Source organism: Microtus ochrogaster, chromosome 17 (genome assembly GCF_000317375.1).
Source record: "Microtus ochrogaster isolate Prairie Vole_2 chromosome 17, MicOch1.0, whole genome shotgun sequence".
Taxonomy (NCBI): domain Eukaryota; kingdom Metazoa; phylum Chordata; class Mammalia; order Rodentia; family Cricetidae; genus Microtus; species Microtus ochrogaster.
Genome location: NC_022019.1, coordinates 29,575,975 through 29,601,186, shown reverse-complemented (window position 1 = coordinate 29,601,186; position 25,212 = coordinate 29,575,975). Strand labels below are relative to the sequence as shown.

General features: G+C 38.4%; 1 protein-coding gene across 2 annotated transcripts in view; it reads right to left on the bottom strand.

Moving 5' to 3' along the window:
- Gpc6 (glypican 6) overlaps positions 1–25,212 on the bottom strand; it is a 991,863-nt gene that overhangs the window by 497,321 nt on the left and 469,330 nt on the right. For both annotated transcript variants that reach the window (XM_026783266.1, XM_013349339.2), the window contains exon 3: positions 5,482–5,873. In XM_026783266.1, coding sequence (XP_026639067.1) covers positions 5,482–5,873 — 392 coding nt within the window. The remainder of the gene's footprint in view (positions 1–5,481; positions 5,874–25,212) is intronic.

The window sequence follows — 25,212 nt, the reverse complement described above, 5'->3', positions numbered from 1 at the left end:
AATAAATAAATATAAAAAAAAAAGCTATTTGTATGTCTTTCCTTCTTGTTCTTTTTTGAGCTATGTCTGTTTTTAATAACTTATGGTTGAATTATGTTATAATTCCATTAAAACAGGTACCTTTTCTTCCTGATGAATTCATCTTCAACGTTTTATTCATTTTGAGGAGTAAATGAATCAACCATGAGTAAGAAATTCATGGGAACAAGATTCTTGCCATTCTGCCCCTAGCATTATCAACTCCTGCTTCCTATATACTTAGACAGCTGAGCCCAGTGACCCAGCATTTGTCTGATCATAAGGAGACTGCAGCTGTTCGGAGGATATTTCTCAGTAAACTTTGGTTTGGTGTGTTTAATATGTTAAGCACTTTTGTGCTTTGAGCTATGAAGATGAAGCAAATTAAAGTGAGAGAGTGAGAATAAAAGCAATTCTTATACCTTGTAAGAATACAGTGCAATAAATGTTTTAGGAATGGAGAAGAACTTAGTACACTCTAAGCCTGGAAATAACATGCTGAAAGATATGGTGTTGCTTGGTAAACAATGCAGGCCCTTTTGACGGTGAAGGATGCTTGGAGAACAGGCAGAACCTGAGCAGTATTGGAGAGGTGTGAAATGATGCTTTAAATGATGAGCTTCAAGCATGTGGCATCCAAAGGCATAAAGTAGACAGCAATAACTACGAAGCAGTAAGCCTAGATATCTAAGTGAACTTATGAGCTACAACTGCCTGGCTCACCAATTATTTTGTATATATCTACTCTTTCTGAGTAACTTTTTTTAAAGGCCGAGGAGATGGCACAGCAGATAAGGGAACCTTCTACCAAACTGTTTACCAAGACCTAAGATCCGCGTTCCATCACTTGAAGAATACTTGGTAAAAGAAAAAGAACTGCCTCCCAAAAGTTGTCCTCTCTCTTTCTCTCTCTCTCTCTCTCTCTCTCTCTCTCTCTCTCTCTCTCTCTCTATCATACACACACATGCATGCACACAAAAGATACACACACACAAGTGAGCACACACACACACACACAGAGAGAGAGAGAGAGACAGAGAGAGAGAGGGAGAGAGAGGGAGAGAGGTACTCCAGTGCTTGTGAGCAGCAAACCTATGCAGTTCACAAACAACACAGCAAAGAAAGAATAAAAGTGAATTTCTTAACTTTATGTTTCTAACTATATAAAACTGAGGTTTTACTGGTCCATTGGACATTCACCAATTACAGAAGAGAATACACAAACCTCAGATGAACTATGAAAATGATTCTTCCATTTGTGGCCTTTTTGTCGTCCTTTTCAGTTTTACAAAATGTCACAAAATCAACTCGAATCAACACGTTACTACAGAAGGAATAAACTAATAATTCGGGTGATAGGTACCACAGGTGTTATTTTACATCTTAAAATTTTTCAAACTTCAAATATTAAAAACAGATTGCAATTCCAATTTCCCCAATAAGTAGAATATGCAGTATTTCTTCCAGAATGTTTTTCCAATGTGATCAGAGAGGGCCCGGGTAGGCATATTTACTGTGGTAGGTAATTTTCTTCTTCGTCTTCTCAGTTAAAAGCAAATGCTTGCTCAGAAAACACAAGCAAAATAAAAATTCCTATGTCTTCCTAAAACACAAAAGCCACACTTGCCTTTCAAAGTATAGGAAGAAAGACTAGAGATATAGATGACAGTATCTCTTAGTATTTCAGATGCAATGGTTCTCTGCTTTGCTCTTGACTCAATTGTTATGGAATAAATCAATGCCATGACTTGGAAAGTTGATGTGAGTGATCTTAGCACAGTTTTCAGCTTTTACTGTGTTGTGGGGGCTGGGAAATACATTTGTTTGTGGTTATACCTCTGTGTGTATGTGTGTGGAAGTTTATAAACAGGATCATACCTACACATAAAAACAGTCATGGTTGGCCAACAGGTAAAGAATTTGTTTACACTAATTTATTTGATGGAAATATCTTACATGTGATGCATGTAGATCCTTCCCTCATCCTCTAAATCTAGCACTAGCTAGCCAGCGAAAGCTCCACTGAGGCTTTAAAAGCTCCACCGAGGCTTTGCCTGACTGCACAGCTCAACATCAGCTGCATCACTGTGCGATCTTCATTTTCAGTCTGAAGTTTCTGAGTTTACCGCATTTATTTATTCTTTTGTATGTTCCTGAGTGGTATTGCTTAGCTTCCCAGTGTTTGAGGATAGTATCAATAGTGAGTCATCTTTGGCAGCTTATGGGTTTCCTTCTTGAAATAAGCTTTGTGAGATCCAAATGTTGAATATGGTAAAGTTCATGTTTATGCTCCAAAGGCCTCCATAGTGTGGAGCGATCACTGTTGATATCGTCTAGATGGGGCAATGAAGATGTTTCTACTTGCATTTGGTTCAAAAATGCCTCTTTAAAAATTCGTCTACATTTCTACTTGGACACGTGTGCATCTGTCACTGCAGGGAACAAGGGCAGTTACGGGGCATGGATGTGTCCAACTAGACAGGTCATTTTCGATGGGCTCAGCTAAAGCATGGGTGCTATATTCACTATACAAAAGTCTCACACTCCATGTGGCAAAACTCTTGCCATGCTCAAAAATGGGAATCCACACAGAAAATCAATCCTAGCTCAGTGACCTTAGGTGCTCACTAGATAATCACACAATGCTTCACCCAGCACTATGGCTGTGGTCACAAAATATGATTTCCCCATTTTCAAGGCTAGAAGAAGGATTATTTGTATCCATGAGTTGGCAAGCCTAAGTTTAAGACATAATTCAGTTGAGGCTCACAAATTAATCTTCCACTTTTAAAAAAGGAATTTCCCTAATATGTTCTGTCAAAACATTTGTCTCAAACTGCTGTGTTTTGCCAAAAAAGCTAATTTTCTAGTCAAAACAATTAATTAGACACTATTAACGTTGCTTTCAAAGACTTAAATTGTCACTTAAATAAAAGGAGAAATTGGAGGGAACCAAATTCCCAAAGTACGATGATGAGAGTAGTTGATCTTGACCTTTGAACTTCCTTTGAATTCTTTAAACTTCTGCCACCAATGCTAAGTCTCTCCATCAGCAGAAGATGTGGACACTTTTGCCCTGTAGAGGCCGAACCATCAAATTTGGTTCTTTCTTCTCCTCTCAGGCTGTTAACCTTTATAATTCCCTTGGTATGCACAGTAGTTAGAAGGCCACCATCGAACTAACGGCTGCCTTTCTAATCTACTGCAGATTTTCTGGAAATTATAACAAGAAAGTGAAAACCTGAAAATCTGTGAGTTACAAATTATTTCATAAAAGCAATCACTCAGCTTCTTTGAATGTGAAGTTCCCTCTTTTATCTACCCAACTGCTGTCTGTCTATCTTCCCACCCGCATAGCTCCATATCATCTCATCTTTTCCTGTGCCAAACTCCGAGACCAAATGCCAATGAGGGCTTTATGTTTGGGATGGTTAGGACTAATGGACCCCAGTTAAGTTAAGCCAAGATCTGTATAGAATAGTTAACATTTTCAGTTATAGGACCCACAAACTATACCCCAAACCTCGGGAGCTGGCGCTTATAGAAAGAAAGAAACTGGTTTTGTATAACAGAGCCCTCATGAATTTCTGAAAACTCTGAAGGAGATATTCTACTCATGGTTAGTTCCTAATGTCCTTCATCATAATAGAAACTGACAAGCAGATACCCAAGAGGACAACTCCCTGTGAAAGACCACGGAAGAAATCCTGGGCCGTTATTAATGCTATCCTCAGGGAAAAGGGAAAAACGGTCATTAGACTACATTTCATTTTGGCTCCTTAGATATTCTACAGGAAAACGTATACATTCCTGTCTTCTTGGGATCTTCTATACTTCATACTATATAAGCCAAATGTTTCTCACATTCGTGAAATGGACTCAACACCAAGAACAAAAACAGTGCACATATTTACCCATGCTTTTCACCCCCGGCTCTGCAAATAGATATTTTATGCTCCAACAGCAGTGAAGGCCCCCCTCTTAAAGCCTTTGTGACTTCATTTTAATTTAACTTATTGAACTACAATTTCATTAATTTATGTCCTACAGAAAGCTATATCTTGGTCATGGCACATAGGACACACCTTTCCTTCCTGTACTTGTCTGAATTTTCCACATCATCCCTGCAGAATCATACATTGTTTCAATATTCCACCTGGCTGCTTCCTTATTAAACCACTTCTGAGGAACTTATTCCTTTGATAGGTCAGATAGAGTTGATGTACAATGAAAAATACCACATTAGATATCTTTGCTATATGATCTTTATATCATTTTATTCATTATGATTATTGCTTTAGAAGCCCTTTAAAAATGCTTTCATAAGCTGTAACATTTTAGAAACTGATAATTTATGAAAATGGACTGCTAGGAATTTTGTAAGTCATGCCAGAGACAGATATCTTTAAGAGTGTAGACTACACTGTCTTTATGCCAAGACATAAATGATGAGATAAAAAGGAAGAACAAAAAGGAAATATTTCAGAGTAGTACTAATAAGGGGAAAAAGAAAAAGAAAAGAAAAAGAAAAAAAATACAACTCTGGGACTCTTGGGCACAGACCTGCAATAAAAAAAATACTGTTTGGCAATAATCTCTGTACAAATATGACCTTCTTTAAGAGAGATAATACCAGGCTCCTTTTATATATTGTTTTCCCTTGGCTTCTTATATAAATCATCTTTTAGGTTATTTGTAGGGCTGACCTCATAAATGGGCAGGCCCACCTCATAAGAGCAGTTAAATGTCAAGGCAGAGCTTAAACAGAAGCAGATACGCTCCCCGCAGAAAACGTTCAACGCTGAAAGCCGGTGGCCCAGAATGATCCCTTGCATTAGAGGTTTACAGACATTATCCTCGAGGCCCCGAAGTGGATTAGTGATTTATCTTTCTCATAAGACCATCACAACACACAGCATGGAATTACCAAGATAAAGGATGAAGTAGCCTCCAGAACCTACCCTTTGTATCCTTTAGAACCCCCACCTCCAGCCCACGGGCTTCTGTTTCCACAGGTACCAGGCAAGGCTCCACTCTCACCAATGAGGCCCTGAGCCACCCTGATAAAGAAGAGACGCCAGGTGCCCCTGCCCTGTTTCTACTTTTAGCATCTTTGGAGAGCGCTGTCATTCGCTGGAGTATCAGAACCTGAGTGGACCCGTCCACGGGCGGTTATCCCCCAATTTCACGTGGTGACGCTAGCTGCAAGCCACCCTGTTTGAACTGTATTCGCTATGAAAACTCTGCTACAGTGCTGATAAATATTTGCATTAATTGCTAAACCATAAGAAACTGCTTAAATTCTTTCTCTTGTATAAAGAAAAAAATATATTTAACCTTGGACATGCACCTAATGACTTTAAGAGCAGAGACCATCTGGAATTAGAATTTTTGCTGGAATTTCTTTTATAACCATTTTTTTAAAAGAAAAAAAGGAAGACCAACTGTAACGCCTTCAGTTACCTTGGAAACTCGGTTGGCAACTTCTCTGCCCACTGTCAGGCCCTGGACGAAGGTGCGAGCCGCAATGAAAGCGCGCGTGACCTGGATCTTGAGTTTCCGTGGCACATCTCCGAAGGGCTTCAGCTGGTCGGTGTACTTGCTCACGCATTCCAGGTAGTCCTCGCTGAAGTGATACTGGGGGTTTATCAGCTGGAACATCCGCTCCAGGAGCCGAGCCCAGAAGTCATTGAGCATATCCTCCAGGTTGACGTTACCCCCTGTGTAGTATCTTTTCAGCTCAGTGAAGAGGTCCTGAAACACCTCCGAATTCTGCATGTACAGCATGCCGTAGGTCCGGACGAACATGTCATTTAGGGACTTCTCTGCATTCTCCAGCAGCTCCCGGAAAAATTCTAGACAGCAAATAAGAAAGCAGCCATACATGAATAATCTGTGGAAAGCACAATATGACTATTTACCTTAATAGCTTAGTTTTTCTCTTTCTCTTTCTTTCTTTCTTTCTTTCTTTCTTTCTTTCTTTCTTTCTTCCTTTCTTTCATTTGGTGAAGTTGAGACTCGAACCTAGGACCTCACACTCGTAAGGAAAGTTCTCTGCCACTGAGCTACATTCTTGCATAACATAGGCACATTTAATGTGCAGCTATACAGGAAAACAATCCTATGATTATTACTGGACTATTAAGGAGCATTGAGATTCTGTTCACAACTTATTTTTTAGTACTCAACAAAATCAGAAGGCTCCATGATTTCAGTTTCAAACATCAGTTAATTTTAGATGAACAATTGATGCCTTTCTAATAATGGCTCAATTATTCTTCCAAGTATTATTAAATTTTAGAAAATATAATGACTTGACAGAAGTTCATCAAAATAAACTGCGGATATAATGGGCAAAGGTTCATCATTAATGTAACAATAAATGCATACTGATAATCACATTTCCTCTGCTTATTTACAAATGGGTGGCAGCATAGGTTATAATTCAGTTAAATTGCTTATATTGGTAAAAGGTGTGTTAAAATCAATGTAATATTTTTGACTCTCTCAAATTCCTTTCAACAACCAACTAACAATATCCTGTGATATTGTTAATAAGTCATCAAGCAATCATATCACTTAAAGTTAAAGCTATAGAGGAAATAACTAAGATGGCTATATGAATAAGAAAATCATGGGATAGCCTGAATTATTATTATAAATATAAGTTATCACTTAATAGAATTCAAGCATAATACTGAGGCTGGCCTTTCTGACTTGGAGCATTTTAGGGAAAAACGTTTATTAACAAAGGATTTCTTCCTTCCCACATGTGGGTGTTTCTACATTTCCTGGTGTACTAAGATGCAGACTAAAGCCAGTGGACTCAGGCAGCCTCACTGGTGGTCCTTCGTGCTGGCCAGAGATGCATCAACATAGACGTCATTCTCCAAATGAGAGCCTGAGAAAATGGTTTCAAGGTTTGCGTCCCATTTTCGGAGTGTGAACTGGTGAGAAAGGGCTGAGAAAAGATTCTTTGACTCTTTCAGTTCCTTCTGTTCTTGGAAGCTATGTCCTCCCTTCTAAGTGGAAGACACCCCTCCCCACCTTTGTGAGCTCTGGGCAGTTCTTTCCCAAACACAGAAGGGAAAATTGGTAGACCCTCCTCTACAGGGTCTCTAGAAACTAATTTGGCTTTCCTGAGAATTGGAGCCTAGAACTTCCATTCAGATTCATATGGAATTAAACATCTTCTAGATAATTAATTTGCATCCCCGCTGATCATAACTACTTTATTCTGTTTTCAAACAAGGCCAAGGCAACATGGAGTTTATGGAGAACTCTGTTGAGTTGTCTTTTTTGGAGACAGAATACTTCTCTATTTTTACATTGCTATTTTTATTTTAATAAAAGCTTACTATGTACAATAAATGGGAAACTAGTTCCAGCCTACAGACATTAGCTAAGCCTAATTGCGACAGGATTTTTCCCAGTTTTAAGATTTTTAATAAAGAATATTTGCACCCAGTTTGTAACATATTTTCCCATAGTTTTTATTTCTGTATATTACTTCTCTTGAATAGAGAAACTCTGTTCATCACAGATGTGTCAAAATTTAAGACTTTCTCTAGTCTCCACGACTAATAGAATCTGTGCAATTTACTTCAACCAGAAAATATAGTTTTATATTCCCTAAAAGCAAAACTACTTTATACATTATTAAACCTTTGTGACTAGGAAGAAGATGGAAGTGTTAATATTCCTGGTGTGATCAGGACATATTAGATGTATGTATAAAATATATCACACAGACAAATATATATATATATATAATGGTGTGTTAATAAAAAATTAAAGTGTTTAAGTATAAGGAAATAGAAACTACTCTGATTTAATGTTTATTCACTATAAAGAGGTATCAAATTATCACAGTACCAATAAATTTCTACAGTTAAAAATCTTAGCTAAGAAAATGTAAGTTGAAAGATATAAACTTTTTAACCTTCAGGATACAGTAAAGAGAGTGAATACTGAAGCAGATGATTGTGAATATGGCATGCCAGCTTGACTTACGACTTTATGAGGTCAAATGCCTACAAAAACTATTATTACATAAATAGCAGCTAGTTAGTTGGCCCTAAAATGGAGCAATAATGCTATTAATATTTAATGTCCAAGTATAAAAATATCTTAAGTAAAACCTTTAATCTTAGTACCAAGAAAAAGGGGAACTTGGGTGTGCTGACCCAGGAGGAGGGTGACAGGGAAAGGAGAGCTTGGGTGTGCTGACCCAGGAGGGTGACAGGTGTTAGAGATTCTGAAAGAAGGTAGAAAAAAATACCAAAATCACTGAATGGAAAAATACGATTATAGAGACTGGAAAGAACCTTCTAATCATGAGCTCTGAACAGCCTATTCATTCTTCTTGTTTTTGAGGTCAATTATTCCATTGGACTCTGGAATTAAAGCTTAATTTATTGTACACAGAGTACAGCCTTCTGCAAAAACTAGTTAGTAATCAAGAGTGTGGTGTAGAGTTACAGAGGAGAGAAACATTACATTAGATAGATGACAGACAGTCAGATATATAATGTTTGATTATCCTACGTTACCTCTGTCTTCACCAATGATGGCATAGTATTTATCTCCAGAGATGAAATTGTATTTTCCTATTACCAATGATGTCTCTTCTAACAAAGGAATTCTGATATACTTGGCACAATCCCATTTGGATGGTGAATGGCTAGAAAAGATGGCCTGCTTTTTCCATCTTGTTCTTTCTTTTGTCTAAATTAGTACTCTTGGTTGAGTATAGAGAATAAGGTATTATAATTAATCCATCTGCCCCAAGAAACATTCTATTAGACCAAGCATGGTGGTATATCTCAGCATTTGAGAAGTTTAGGAAAAAATATCAGGAGTTCAACGCAAGTCTGGGCTAGTTAATAATATGCTTATCAAACAAAATAAAAATAGAAACAGAGAGAACAGTCATTTAAATAATATGGCCATGTTTTGTCCAAGGGTGTGTCATTATCTAAAAAGTTTGCTAGTAAGGAAGCAAAACTAGAGTTCGACAACACAGCATGCACCCCTCATGATCTCCAGTCTGTAGCGTCTGCCTTTTGAAGGGTGACTCTTTGAACTAGGGACTAGATGCTTGGGTGATTTCTTTCTCAAGAAACCAAAAAAACCCTGAGATTTAGAAAACAATTATCTCATCCATTTTGCTGATGAAATATCATGCCCTAACATATCCAAGAGAATAAATTCAGAAGAAATCAAAGAAAAGGCAATCTCAGTGTAACCCTTTTGTTTAATAGGAAAGGGCAAAGTTCACATCTGAGAAAGCCTTCAGTCAACAAAATTCTCATCTATGAGATACAGCTCGGCTGAACAAAATGCTATTTGATTTTCTCTTTTCTTTCCTAATCACAAAATGTACATCAAAGGTAGCTGCTCAGGGCTCAGGGAAGCTTCAGGGGTGCACGAAAGAACTGTCCCAGGCAGCAGAAGCCCTGGGAAGATTCTCTTCATCTAGAGCAGATATTTCTGTGCAAACATTTGCTAGCTGCAGGGCAGGCCGCCATGTCAGAGAACCATATGTAGAGAAAAACTGCCGCACTTGCAAAAGCAAGGGAATAAAATGCTGACCAGTGCTTGAGAGACCTCATCGGGGCAAACCGTCCACTCCAGGCGCCAAGGGATGCCCAAAGTACAGCTCAGAAAAGTTTCAAAAGATGCATCCTCATGAAGGACTGAAGGGAAGGTCCCATGCAGGACCAAAGAGAATAACTTGGCGGAAGGAAAAGTAGGCTGAGGCTTCCTGAAAACTTACAAAGTGTAGGACACAGCAAAATTTTCTCCCATCAGGCCAGAAATAACATCCTATTCTCAGGACTAAAGACAAGCGTGGCCTGTGTAAGGACATGTGGAGTTAAGGCAGGTGGGATAGAGCACACTGTGACATCACTTCCTGTCTACTTTTATCTTTCATTCTATGTTTATGCTTTTTTGTTGTTTAGTTTTGAGTTTATGAGATTGGATCACAGATAGCTCTGGTTAGCCTCAAACTCCCAATAGTTTTTACTTGGCACCTTGGGTGCTAGATTACTAGTATGTACCTTTAGACCTGATTTCGTATATTTATGGAAAGCTTGTTCCATGGGGATGATTCAGGGACAGTAAGATGGTTCACCAGGTATAGGAACCTGGGATACTAAGCCTGATGGCCTGATCTTGATCTCCAGGATCAACGTAGTGGAAGGAGACATGTGCCTGGGTATACACACGTATGCACACACACACACACACACACACACACACACACACACACACACTAAAAACACCCAAAACAAACACACAGCATAATAAAGAATAAAGAAATATTTTTGAGTGATGGTATAAACCTACAAAATTTTATCACTGAAAGAGTGGATACCGTGTGGTTCCTGACAGTTGCAGCTGCCAAGATTCCAGACAGATTCCAGGTGTGCAGGGGTGAGTCTCACCCTGTACTTTCTCCTTAATCTCATTTTTTCCATTCCCTCTCCCTTAAATCAGGATAGGTCAGACTTGAGCTATGAAATGGTTTGGATGAGGAACGTCCTTGTGGACAGAATGCTTCTGGAAGTGATGACCAATAAAGGCTGGAATTCACAGACACTACACAGTCTTCACCTACCTTTTCCACGGCTTTTTCAAGTACAACTAAATAGAAATGTCCTTCCTCCTTCACAGCTGTCTGGCAGCTTTCAGCACATTTCTTTTTTTTCAAAAAAAAAAAAGTTTTTATACTATACCCTGATATTTCCATCAGGAAAATGTTGATTTAATTGGTTGCATTAATGTAGGAAAACCCATAATTCCATTTATTTTCATCTGTGGTCTACAAACAAAGAAACAAACAATAACCACTATTCTGAAATGGCCAGTGGTCTTCCGCTGTCCAGGGGCTGTGATCTCGTAAGCAAGTCAAGGCACAGATTGCTGCCGTGTCCTACTTGAAGATGGCATGGGGTCGCCCATGGCCTAGCATTTCCCGGTCAGATTCTGCTCTGCTACTGCAGGTGTCTCAGGGACAGCAGTGTTCAATCAGTTCTTCCCTGGGCACCATAGGATGTAATTAGCATTCTGGCCTTCTACCTATTAGATGCCAGCAGCATGGCCTTCACTCGGAATGACAAGAAGAATGGCTACAGCACCTTCTGGGGGGTCCAATCACTCTGCCCAGCTGACCACTCCAGCTTGGGCAAAGCACAGTTCCAGACATTGTCATCCTCAAGGCTTTCTTTCAATCAAGAGGCACATTTTAAATGAAAGGAAACATAATAGAGGTTGTTTCCAGACTAAGATCCCTAGAGGTCAATGTTTCATTTCTGTGTAAGGTGCCTGTTATGTAGAATCTCAAGTAGAGATGAAAGTACATGAATGGATGTAGATAGAAAACATATATCTCAGTGAAATACAACTTGGATCCAAGTTCTGTGTGTGTGTGTGTGTGTGTGTGTGTGTGTGTGTGTGTGAACGAGAGAGAGACACAGAGAGAGGGAGAGACAGAGAGAGAGACAGAGAGACACAGAGACACAGAGAGACACACAGAGAGAGAGAATACTACATTTTAGGGACACTATTGATTTACCTCCCTAAAATCCTTCAAATGCAAACATATAATCATTCAGATCATGCCATGTTCCATGTTCCAATTTACAGGCATCTGCACATAAACCACATGGTGGCTTCTGTTCTATTGTGTGTGATATTGGTTATTGATCACACCTTGACATCTTCCCCAATGCCCGCCAGCATCCCGAAGGCTTCACTTGCCTGCCCTGGTGTGAACAGTCCCAGTATGCTGCCTCAGTGTGAACTCCCAAACTGCTCTGCAGCCTCATGTGTTACAGTCTGGCCCAGAGAGAATCCCTTCCATTCTGTGGAAAACGTCCTGTCCTGAGAAAACTCACTTTGGAGTTCTGATTTCATATTGGTGTTTTAAATAAATATGAGCCTGTCACTCTTAATCCTTAACAAGGAATTTAGAAAGACAAGCATGTGAGAGAAAAGAAGGAATATCTATTTTGAATTGATAGTCTGCCAAATCATATCAGAGATTTTTCTTAAATATCAATCATATTTTATATAAGATGTAGACCTTCAGAATTCATTTTCAAAATTATGGGGTTGAAATTATAAAGAGAGAAATGAGAATATATAATTATTGAGAGAAAGTGTTGTAAGAATATCAATTTATTGCTGATCTGCTACTCCTGTATCTCCTAACTCACATTTCCTATTACTCTGTATATGTTTATTCCTACATTTTTATAAACTATATTAATTATATCAAAGATCATATCTTAGATCTTTCTGGGACTTAACAGAGGCCTAGTTGATTTCAAAGTGACAGAATACAGTACCAAATACCTCTGTTTGAAGGATTATTATAACCACATTTCTGTCCCTTAAGTGAGTGCCAACCTACTTCTCACAGGACACTCTTTAACACCAAAACAATATAGAAAAATACATGTATTTACCTTTTCTATCTCTCTGTTACAAGTTAGCAGAAAAAATAAACATATCAAAATTTAACTTAAGATTAATAAATGGATTGCGTCAGTAAATGAGGACTATCATAAGACACAGGACCTGGGAAGCAGCTCTACTTTCAGTAGCTCTATATTTGGGCCCATACGTTTGTTGCATACACCTTATGTAAATCATACATGAGCTTTAGTAAATGAGGACTATCATAAGACACGGGACCTGAAAAGTGGCGCTACCTTCAGTAGGTCTATATTTGGGCCCATATGTTTGTTGCATACACCTACTGTACATCAGACATGAGCTTTCGCATCCCTGAGAGAGTGGATGCAACCATAATTAAATTCAAATTGCAAGATGTGTTCGAAAGTTTTGGAATCATTACAAAATTATTTGTGGTTGTGTGATTTTTGCCTCTAATATTAATTAGTGGATATAGGCACTTGGGACTGGGTACCATGATCAAGTCACTAGGCTTCTATTTTCCTCAAAAAGATTGTATCAGTGAGAGCAGAGAATAAACCATAAAACATAAGATTTTTGCTATGGTACAAAACAGTGACTGGCTTAACAATGGATGATAAACTATCTAACCAAAACGTGTCCTACTTTATGATAGATGTGACCATACATCACTTTATAACAGCGCACACATATTATCAATAAGACACTCAGAGGGTATATTTGCATATTCCTTGTAAGTTACATATAAATCATATCTTCATACTAGAATGATATCACACTTGAGTCCTTTGACACTGTGCTAATATAGCTTAATGTTAGTTTTAACATTTATGTTAGGGAAACGTGATAGCTTTTGATTAATGGTTACATATATTGTTTGCTCTGACTAAAAAGATTCTCAAGGATGAGGTCCTAACTCTGCTAAATGTCTCAATGCCAAGACCAAGGCACATAAGGAAGCAAGGACACTGTGATTCGAGTTCATCTGTGGTGACATGCGGCTGAACAGCACAAAAAAATACACATACTTCTGTCACCAAACTGAATTTCTAATGACAGATTTTTATGAATAGTCCTTCTGATCACAAGTGATGGGAATCACCAGGGCCTTGGAACTTAGGAAGATCATTGTCCTAATTCAGCATCTCCTGAGGGATATTTGGCATTTCCATAAAGGTGGCCAGCTTGACCTTAAACATCCTAAGTCCTTGGCGAAGTGATTGCCATATTACACCAGTGCTTACTGAGTCTGGCTGGCAAAGACTGTGCTTGCCAACACAACTGGAACCCCAGCCAGCTGTTTCTTCAACAGAGTCCTCCTCCCTAGTCTACTATTTAGTGACTTGATCACAAGCAAGCTCGCAAATATCCTTCAGGCAACACTTTGGCAATTAGTTCAGTTCCCAGTCAGGGACCCAGGAACAAGAAACAGATTCAATGCTTTTCAATGTGGGGAAAAGCAAGCAGAGAAACACAACTTATAAAGGACACTCAACAGAGAGCTTACACGATATCAAACGTGTTTAGCAGCTAGTATGTTTACTGGTCTCTGGGACAAGGGGTCATAAAGCCTCACTTGAATGTTTGAATTATAAATCAAATTAAATAAACAAATTAAACATTTAAATGAAATTAATTAATCAAACAAAGCCTGTTGTAGCTTTATTTCTTATACTCAGAAAGATAGTCTAACCATGAGTTTCTTGACTTTCATATGAGTGGTGGGAAAATAGTTTTCTCTCTTGGTATTATTCTCATCAGATATGTTAAAATGTACTTTGTCGATGAGCTGAGCTTCATGCATCCATCGTTATAGTCCCCCTAAAAAGTAGGCGAAATACAGACATAAATTCTTGAACCTTTCAATTTTTAAGAAATTAGATGATTTTATTGACTTAAAGGCAAGGCAACCTTAAATTTTTCAATAGTATCATTCAATCAACCCTATAAAATGTCTTATGAAAATTAAAGTGTCACTGGGATCTAAATGAGGAGATAAACCAAAGAAGAAACAGTTGCCCATTCAGTTTTGATGCTAGCTTTTTAAAAACAATTTTGATTTTTCCACCTAAAGATGTCTTTTTTGTGTGATTTTTTTAAACTTATTTTTGTGGTGATGTTGGAGATTAAACTTAAGGCCTCTGGCATGTTCAGCAAGCACACTGACACTCAGCCACACCCAGCAAAATTTCCACACTGTGAGATTCCCTTCAGGATAACTAATAGGAAGAGGAATGTAAACTAGTCTTCAACACCTTGCAAAAACTGTCAAATGCCCTAAAACACAAAACAGCATTCTCTACAATTCGATAATTATTTTCATAAAATTGTAAACACATCAGCCATTAAAATCCCTAAATGCATAATTCAAAATTGCTCTTCATATTAATCTACAAGATCACTTGTTTATCTTTCTTCCAAGGTCTGCTGAGAATTTCTACAAATTAGATGTTAGTGGAGACTTTATAGTTCTGAAGAAATACTGCATTTCAATAAATTAATTTTCAAAAATATAATAAAACATTGAACAATAGTGTACTAGAACACTAATTTATTATTAAGAACATCCATTAATGCGCAACTAATATTGTAATAATGTATACTTAATGCATTATTCAGGTCAACTTAACACTGCCATTTTATATTTTCTGAATTTATCGAATCGGCTAGACTTTCCCATGAAGACATTTTTAATGATAAATCATCACTTTATAACCATAAGTGTTCATTAAAAACAGTCAATACCATGCACCAAAGTCCCTCAATTTATTACTATTAATGTAAAGTCAGCAGGAAAGATTTAATGGCAGTGGATTTTTCATAATCAAGTGTATAATGCAGCATTTCTCAGGAAGTAGTAATACAGGATCATCTGACAAGGGCAGATTTGGGATACCAAAGTGGGAAACTGTTTACTAGAATTCAGATTTTGGAAGTTGAGACTTTTTCCATATTCACTGAGCTGTCCCACAGTGGAGGGATAAGTGCTTCTATCTAGGTAGCTTATTTTTCCCAAAGACATCTTTAAAGTAAGCAAGACTGATTAGGCCTCTGTGTTCTCAAGGTGGTCTAGACAAACTCTTAATTCCCACAATCATGAATTAAGTTTGAAATCTGCTGACAGTTTTTGCCAACAGCAAACAACTGCTCTGAGCCTTAGACAGTACTTCTCATCCCTCCGGACACTGCAGGGAACCAGAAGACACATTCACAGTTCATTTGCATCATTATAGTCTGGTAGCTTTGTTCCATGAATACCCTTAGGTCTTGCCCAGGAGTCTGCTTCATTTTTTTCCCTTAAAGAAGGCATTAACCACAGCTGTGGATGAATCCTTCACACGACTAAAGTAGAACCGTGTTAAAGACAACTTAAATTATTTCCTATTTGTTCTCCTCAATTGAAAGAAGCTTCTAAACTTGAAAATGAAGATGGTAGCTATATGTAAAAAGATCCATTATGTAATATTTATTTCAGAGTTCACACACCTACTTCTTTCCACAGTAACCATTCCTTCTTCACCCAATACTGGGAGAAGAACTTCACCATCAAACCGCCAAGAGTGAGCCATGGGACGTGGAAGCAAGGCCAGTGTTCAGGTCAATCCCTGTGACAGGGAATTTGGATTATGGACACAAGGGACTAATGTTGCTTCGTCTATCACCTTTTCCTTCTTATAATTTTCAACTTCTATTTTTCTTTAAGTAGAGTTTTTGTATGTTAGGAGAAGTAGCTCTGTGATCATGAACACTTGCTCATTTTAGAGGACCCAAATATAGTTCCCAACATGCCCATTAGACAGCTCCCAACTGCCTGTAACTCCAGCTCCAAGGAACCTAATACCTTAGGTTCTCCATAGCATTCCCGCGTATGTGGCATGGACTCAGCAAACACAGACACAAACACAGATACATACAAAGAAATTCTTAAAAAGATAAAAACTATTGGTTATCCAACACCAAATGATCAGCCCTGATAACATATACACAGAAGTAACATTGTATAGATTGAACAGGTTTGATTTATGTACTTAGGAAAAGAACACACACACACACACACATACATATTCATGTATATAATATGTATATACATGAATATATATAAAATAAAAAAAAGAAGTTGTGAATTTGAAAGCCAATTCGGTGGGGTCAGCTCCTTTGTTCTCCCAAACTTTGATTTTGATCAATGCATGAAGGACATTGAATGGGCTGAGAAGTGATGGTGAGCACACACACAGACGCACATACTCACACACACACACACCAAACACAGACCATGGAAGCCTCACTGTACCAAAAGCCCATGGTTTGTTATACTAACCTCTTCTCATTTTCGTTTATCTCCTTAGAGCCAGACACAACTCAAAGATACCCCCTCCTTCACTGGTTATCAGATGCCAAGTGAATCCAAGCCCAAGGGAGAAAAGGTACATGAGGCATTGGAAGATAAAGAAGAGGACTTGACAGTTCAAGAACTAATTAATGGCCAAGGAAGAAGGAGAATCCATGACTCAGGCTAAGTAGGGGAGCACTTGAGGACATAGAAGAGACAATAGGATCTAAAGACTCCAGGGAAAGCTGAGTTGTACAGGTGCAAGGGTGCACGAAGATTGCATCAAAGTATTTTAACTTAAAGCTAAAATTTTAAGATATTCTTTTGGGTCCATCTGAAACCGCAGGTACTGGGAGGTCGAGATGACGATTTAAGCAAAAAAGTCACACAGAGACAATTCAAAGAGTTTCCAGAACACTTCTAGTTCTGTTTCCCAAATAAGGTTCTCCAACTGATGCCATGTCTAGACAATACAACTCTAACGTTCTTTACTTTATTACTAAGCCCAAATTAAAATCTTCAATTCAAATGCTGCGATCCCCGGAGTCCAGGCTCATTTTCTCTGTCGAGATTTTGCTGGAACTTTAACAAAGACAGTGACTAATTGTAAAGACGTTTTTACAAAAACTTGTTAGTGGTGATACCAAAATAAGAGAAAAGTCAATGTCTTCCTTTCGCCCCTCTTACATATAATTAGAACCGGGTAGGAGATAGAGGAAGCAGAGCCCGGAGGGTATTCTGGAATCCTGAACTGTATCAGCAGTGTGCAACCAGGCTAATGTGCACGGATGTCTCTCTTCAGAGGTGTATGGAGAACTTTGGGTGAATACATTAACCATAGAGATTCTCAATTAAGGCACCTAAGAACATAAGATATTATATGTCAGCTAACCATCTGCAAGTGACCTGACTTGTGGTTAAATATGCTTAAAATTCTTTAAATTAACTTTGCCAGTAATTTTACAGATTTTTAACAGTAATTTTAAAATAAGTTTAAAACTACTCCCTTTATTTTTGAGAATATAGTGTAATTACATCTTCTCTTCCTTTCTTTTCCAGCTTGCACTCATGCATCATAAATACATGAGTGGAAGTTGCTCGGCCTGTATAGCTCTGCTTCTGAACATTTCCAGAGCTGATCGATTGGTATCAGATGACCTATTGGTGTTTTGTTCCTCAGGAAGACTATCTTTTCTCACTTTCTTACTAAGTTGCCTGTACATTGTAGGGAGTTGTGGCCTTATGCTCTTTTGAAAGAAAACATCAAAATCAGATTGGAAATTCAAGGTCAGTGATAAAGAGCTTGTGTAGTGTGTGAGGAGCCCTGTGCTCCATGGACAACACCAAGGGAAGAGTTAAAAACCAACCAACCAAACAACAACAACAACAAAAAAACCCAAACATGATATTCATGTTTGTATGATGGCTATTCTCCTTATGAAATCAAAATAATTGATCCTCTTTAAGAATTAACCCAATCAAAATATATTGTATGCACATATAAAATTTGAAAGAATTAAAAACATAGTAAACTATGATTAAGAAGGCAATTCATGAGCTTCCAGGCATTTCTTCTTAATATATGTATCTTACTTTTTTCATTACGCTTAAGTCAAATTAATTTTAATCTACTTATATCAATATATGAATGTACTTCATTGTATATTTCAATTTCTGGGTTGTATAGATTATAAATAAAAACTATAAAAAAGGAAATTCAGTTGAAAAATTAAAACAATCTACTTGAGTTTTTTATTCCCTTTAGTAGATATTTTGTTTGCTACTATTTAACCACAGCTTATGAAGTATAGAGTAACATGATACCATTCTAATCCTTCTTTATTATGTGTTATGAAAAGAACCGAGAACTAGTAGCATGTTTTTCAAGAAGAAATCATAATCTGTGTGAAGAATTAAGAAAACTGTTTGGGGAAAAATTATTTTGAAAGCTTTGCAAACTTTCCTTTGACAGGCAGTCTGTTGCTTTGGTTGTTTTGATTTAAATACCCTGACTGGGAAGCTGAGCTGGTCATGTGACCGCCTCCATGCCCACTCCCTTCACTTTGGGCTTGCAGATGGTAAATCTTTCTCTTCCAGCTCCTGTCCACATGCAGTTATCGTCCAGAGCAGGCATCTCCTCACACTCCAATCTTGCTCTGATGGATAGAATGCTAACCTTTCACGAGATTAGAGACACAATGTGCTCTGGAGATAAAAAAATTCAAATAGGTTTATTTTGAAGGGCAACCCAATCCTGCCTTTGTTCATGGATCAGTTGGCAGATCATTTGCCAAAGCAGATTTTGTCTCTTCTCAAGTTGGGTTCTGGTTCAGTGTGCCAAAGATGTAAACTTACAGGCAGCCCAGAGCGTGCCATTCTTAAGTAACAGTGGGGAAGGTGACTTCAGTATGTGACACAAAATCTCTACTGGCCAATATTTTAAACTTATCCTGATATGCCCAACAGGTAAATCCGGCTGACTGTGTTGAAGATATGCAGGAGTTAGTATAATTATGTGTGTAGGTATCCATAAATATACATCTTAAGAGTATTAAGAAATTTTAAACTCAAATATAGTAACAGACACCTATCATGGCAGCCTGAAGAGGGGAGAAAGAGCATGTGGTTAAGGCCAGCCTATGCATCATAGAAAGACCCTCTCTTGAAACAAACTGCAAACCCATATAAATAAAAAAATGAGACTTTTGTTTGAAATAAAGGACTACTGAAAATCAAATTCAGGAGTTAAGACATGCTTTTAAAATTACTTTGTTGATATTATCTTAAAATTGTTTTAGAAATATGTCAAAGCATATTAATGATAAGTCAAAATAAGTACTACATAAGGGCGAAGGATCCAGAAAAAAAATTTACTTTAAGATTGTTTTCTCAGTAAGGCACAACACATTTCTCCTGTCATTATTTCAAACTTCTTTTATTGCCACTAACAAGCATTTACACATAGCTCAATTTAGATATATGTGTGTGTCTGTGTATATATACGTACATACACAGACACATATTTGTGAGGGTTTTTATTCGTTTATTTATTTATTTATAATTTTCATGGCAGTACTTCTCAGTGTCGCTCTGACTGTCCTAGAACTACCTCTGTAGATCAGGCTGGCCTTGAACTCAGCCATCTGTGTCTACTTCCTAATTGCTGAGCAGGTCTGGTTCAGATGGGAACAAATACAGACAATGGCCAGACATTACAAATAGAGAGCCTTGAAACTCAGCGATCTATATGGATGTCTTCATCAGATACCTCCGCTCAGACCTTAGGAAACCCTGAGCAAAGTGTCAGAAAGAGTCTATGAGTCAGAGGGGTTGGAGGACAGCAGGAGAACAAGGTCCTTTGAATCAACCAAGCCAAGCTCATGGCAACAATGAGTAATCCTATCCCAATGAATGTGATATTGACGACACATTTGTATTCTTACCCTACAGCTCTCTTAGGGTGTCTATTGCAGCACTGAAACACCGTGACCCATAAAGGCAAGTTGGGGGAAGAAAGGGTTCGTTTGGCTTACACTTCCACATTGCTGTTTGTCACCAAAGGAAGTCAGAACAAGAACTCAAACGGGGCAGGAATATGGAGGCAGGCGCGGATGGAGAAGCCTTGGAGGGCTGCAGCTTACTAACTTCTTCAGTTTGCATTCTTATAGAACCCAATACCACCAAGCCAAGGATGGAACCACCCAGAATGGGCTGGGCACTCCTGCGTCAATAGCTAATTAAGAAAATGCCTCACAGCTGGATCTTATAGAGGCATCTTCTCAACTGAGCTTCCCTCCTGTCAGATGACTCTAGTTGGTGTGTCAAGTCGACATTAAGACTAACCAGCACAACTTTTGGTGAATTTCAGACATATAATGTTTCATCAATTCAGTATGAAGTTCCTTGTCTTACATTTAAGGTTTAAGGCATTTATACTTTTATAAAATGAAGCTAAATGTGTGTGTGTGTATATAAATAATCAAATAAAATTCAAAACTAAATATTACCTCATTAAAAGAGAAGTTGTATTTAATTTTTTCATTTTGTACAAGTTCTCACTGTGTAGCCCAGGCTGTCTTAGTATAGATCAGGTTAGCCTCAAATGCAGAGACCTGTTTGCCTCTTCCTCTTGTATCATCTTGCCCAGTCCTTTAATGTTTTACTAATTATCTTAGAAACACATTCTCCCCAAATATGTATAAATGAATCATAATTATTTGTCTTTGCTATGTTTTACTAATTAGATAAGTCTGAAATAAAAGTACTGCAAACAACTATCTCTTAGATTAAATATTCAGTGAGGAAATTTTGCTCCTTTTTTTTTAAACAATGCAGCTAAAGCCACATTCAGAACAAATTATTATTGAAAGTCAGTTTGGCACCATCTTCTCCAGGCTTAACCTACGCAGAAGTCAGAGTTGCAAAATGATAGATTAATTTAAAGGTGTTTACTTTTAAAATATATTAGAAGCACCAGTATATATTTAATTAGTAACATGGATATTGACTATGATTATATGTTATTTAATATAGGATTCACCAATATAAGTCTTCTCTATGTAGAGGACACTTCATCTAATATAGGACATGGGATTTTCTAAAGTATCAAAGAGATGGACACTACAGCTAATTATTGATGAATGATTAGATACATGTCATAAAAGTGGAAGAGCAAATGACCTGATAATAAATAGTTCCTCTTAATTTTCATCTAGCTAGGAATGGAGAAGTCTGCATATGACAGCTGGAGACAAGGGCCACATTTCTCAGCACCCCAGGTGAATGAGTCTCACGCCTAATCGTTATGGAATCAAAAATGTTTTGGGGGGTCTTATCACTTATTGAAAAGACAACTTGCAGCAAAGTTTGAGTGGAGCATAATCTAAGAGAAGATAAGCAAAATATAGGGAAATGTGTTTTCTCCCAAGGTGATCAATTCCACTCTTCCACCCTATTTCTAGGTGAACACCTGGGACGCTCTGAGATCTCTCTGCTCTGAGTCTTTCTTTCAGTGATTGAGATACCAGTACAATGTTGCTACATTGTATGTGCCAATGTCTTTACTCCGAGATTAGGTAACAGTGCTATTATTGACATCAACATTGCCATTATTGACATCAGCAGTGCCATTATTGACATCAGCAGTGCCATTATGACATCAGCAGTGCCATTATTGACATCAGCAGCGCTATTATTGACATAAGCAGTGCCATTATTGACATCAACATTGCCATTATTGACATCAGCAATGCCATTATTGACATCAGCAGTGCCATTATTGACATAAGCAGTGCCATTATTGACATAAGCAGTGCCATTATGCCATTATTGACATCAGCAATGCCATTATTGACATAAGCAGTGCCATTATTGACATAAGCAGTGCCATTATGCCATTATTGACATAAGCAGTGCCATTATTGACATCAGCAGTGCTATTATTGACATAAGCAGTGTCATTATTGACATAAGCAGTGTAACAGTGACTGTGAAACCAGTAGAATGTTGCTACATTCCATGCACAAATGTCTTTATCCCAAGATTAAGTCAATGTCATTATTGACATCAGTAGGTACCAGGATCAGTTCAGATGTCTTTCTTTCTTTCGCAATAAAAATTATATCTTGGGGCAGAGACACTGGGCACACAATTAACAGTCAGGACCACAAAATTGTTTTTATTTATTTGTTTATTTTTATATGCCAACTGAGTTTCTCCAACCTCCTCTCCTGCTAGTCCCTAGTTGTCAGACCTTCCTCCTTTCCTTCCCTATCCATCCATTTTCTATTTCTCTTTAGAAAAGGAGAGGTCTCTTATGGATATCACCCCACCTTGGCATAACAAGTAGCAGTAAGACTAGGCATCTCTTTTCTACTAAAGTCAGATGAGGCATCCGGGTAGGAGGAAAGGGTACCCAAAGCAGGCAACGGAGTCAGAGACACCCCTGCTTCCACTGTTATGAGTGCCATACTACACAATGGTAACCCATGCGCAGAGGGCCTAGGTCAGTCCATGAAGTCTCCCTAGGTGGCGGTTCAGTTTCTATGAGATGCTAGGAGTCCAGGTTGATTGATTCTGTGGGCTTTTTTGTAATGACCTTGACCCCAATCATACACACAAAAATTATTTTAACATATTACACTTATCAGACTTAGTGAGCTTATTTTCTTGCCTTTAAAAAATATTTATCACACAGAAACTCATTTGCAAATAATTTAGGTCACCTTTATCTCTCATTGAAAATCACTTTGGTTTCTAAAGCTTCTTTGTGGAATTCTATTAGAGATCCTGCAACAACACTAACTATGCTTCTATTCTCAATGAATGTGTTTTTCTTTTTTATCACAAAATCCTTTATTGAAAAGATAATTGAGATTCACAATCAAAGTAATGGGAACCTTGCAAATAGCCACAAATTGGTTCTTATACCATTGACTGGCTAACACCAAGAGCATTTTCTTAGTCAGCTCAATATCCGTCTGATTATTATTCCACCCACAGGACTTTTTACAAGTTTGTCAATGACCATTCCATGTGAGAAAGCACTGATGATTATGCAAAGGTCAGAGTGGCCTATAATCAGTGGATTCTTCCAGTCTACAGGATCAGTCGGAGTGGGAAATCGGTTTTGCTTGGGATGACTTGCTCATGCCCAAGCTGTCTAGAGCTTTGTTACACTCTAAGAGCTTGCAAATTGATTGCAGGATAAATTGCACCCGACTCTTTTCAAGAATGAACCTTAACCTTACAAGTATAATTAATTCCCAGGTATTTACTACACTATCCTGCCACACAGACATCCGCAGTGACTGTCCTTTCCCTCGCTGTCTGGATCTGTGCCCACCTGCCATAAATCTGAAAACTCGCTTAAATGAATACAAGGTAATTTGATGTTGCATTTGATTTGGTTTTAGAGGCTACACAGTTGTTGACTTCAAAGTCAAATGCATAAATCTTCACTGTTAAGGAAAGAGAAAAATTTCTGCTGAACTGGTTTGACTATGGCCACACAGTGAAGTTCACATATGTGAAAACAGGAACAACTAGACAAGTGGGTTATTTACCATACCCTTCTTTTATGAAAAAAAAAAACCCACCATTTTATTATAAGTGTTTTTATTGGGGGGGGGTGTACACACGTGTGCTCCTGTGTGTAGGTACCTGCAGCATCCAAAAGAGGTAGGTCACCCTGGATCTTGTGATTCCAGGCTAGTGTGAGTCACCCCAAATGGGCGTCAGCTGGAAAAGCAGAACTCACTGTAGCCGCAGAGTTATCTACAGTCTTCTTATCAAAATCACAAGTCATACAATGTATGTAAAAATAAGATGAATAAGAAGGTCCATCTCGCCTGTGTTATCTGCTCTTCTATGAGGTTTGTGGAGATCTACAGGACAGCCAGGGCTTCACCTCCTGTCAAAGCAAAATGCTCCTTGAGGTGCAAAATGCTTGCATTTGGATATTAAACTTGAATTTCTTTGGTTTCTAAGAATTTGAATTAGATCTGTCACTTTTCTTCCGGGTTCTGTTTCATGGTTCGGGTAAAGAATATGCCCTTAAAGATAGCACAGTAAAAATTTATCATCTAGTCTAGCTCTTCCACAAGAAATACTCTTACTGTCTGCATTTAAAAAATGAATCCATTACAAATAGGCCTCCCTAAAAAACAAACAACAAAAAAATAGTCACATTCAAATAAAAATTAACCAACTCCTGAGAGCCAGGACTGAAGCCATCTCAGGTCATCTTATGCTTGGAAATCAACTGTCTCATTTGTGTGCATGTGGAAATCCGGGTGACCAGTAAGCCATGGATGGGGATCCAGTGTTTTCTTAGGAAAGGGGCAAGAATGGCCATAGATAAGAATAAAATGGACTTCATGTGTCACTCAGAAGGGTGACTGTTAAAAGCTCCCAGTCATCTGAAGCTGTTCTTAATCTGGAGTTCCTTTGCTTCCAGACAACAAACAAAAGTGCCCGTGTGTTGTAATAGGGGCGGCGGGGCTGCGTCCCCAGCACCCCACTGCCCGCAAGGCTAGCTTATGCCCTGAAATAATTACACGGACACTGTATTCTTTTAATCACTGCTTGGCCCATTCTCTTCTAGGCTAACTCTCGCACCTGGACTAGCCCATTTCTAATCATCTGTGTGTAGCACCCCAAGGTGCGCTTACCGGGAAGATTCTAGCCTACGTCCATCCTGGGTTGGAGCTTCATCGTGTGTGCCTCAGAGAGCAGAGCTCTCGCCTCTGCCCGCAAGAGGGGAGCATCGTGTCTCTCTGAGGCGTCTGCCCCCGAGAGGAGAGCTGTCGAGTCTCTGAGCTCACTTCCTCTTCCGCCCAGCGTTCTGCTCCTCCCACCTACGTTCTAACCTATCATGTCAAGCAGCTTCTTTATTAAATCAACCAATGACCTTCCTC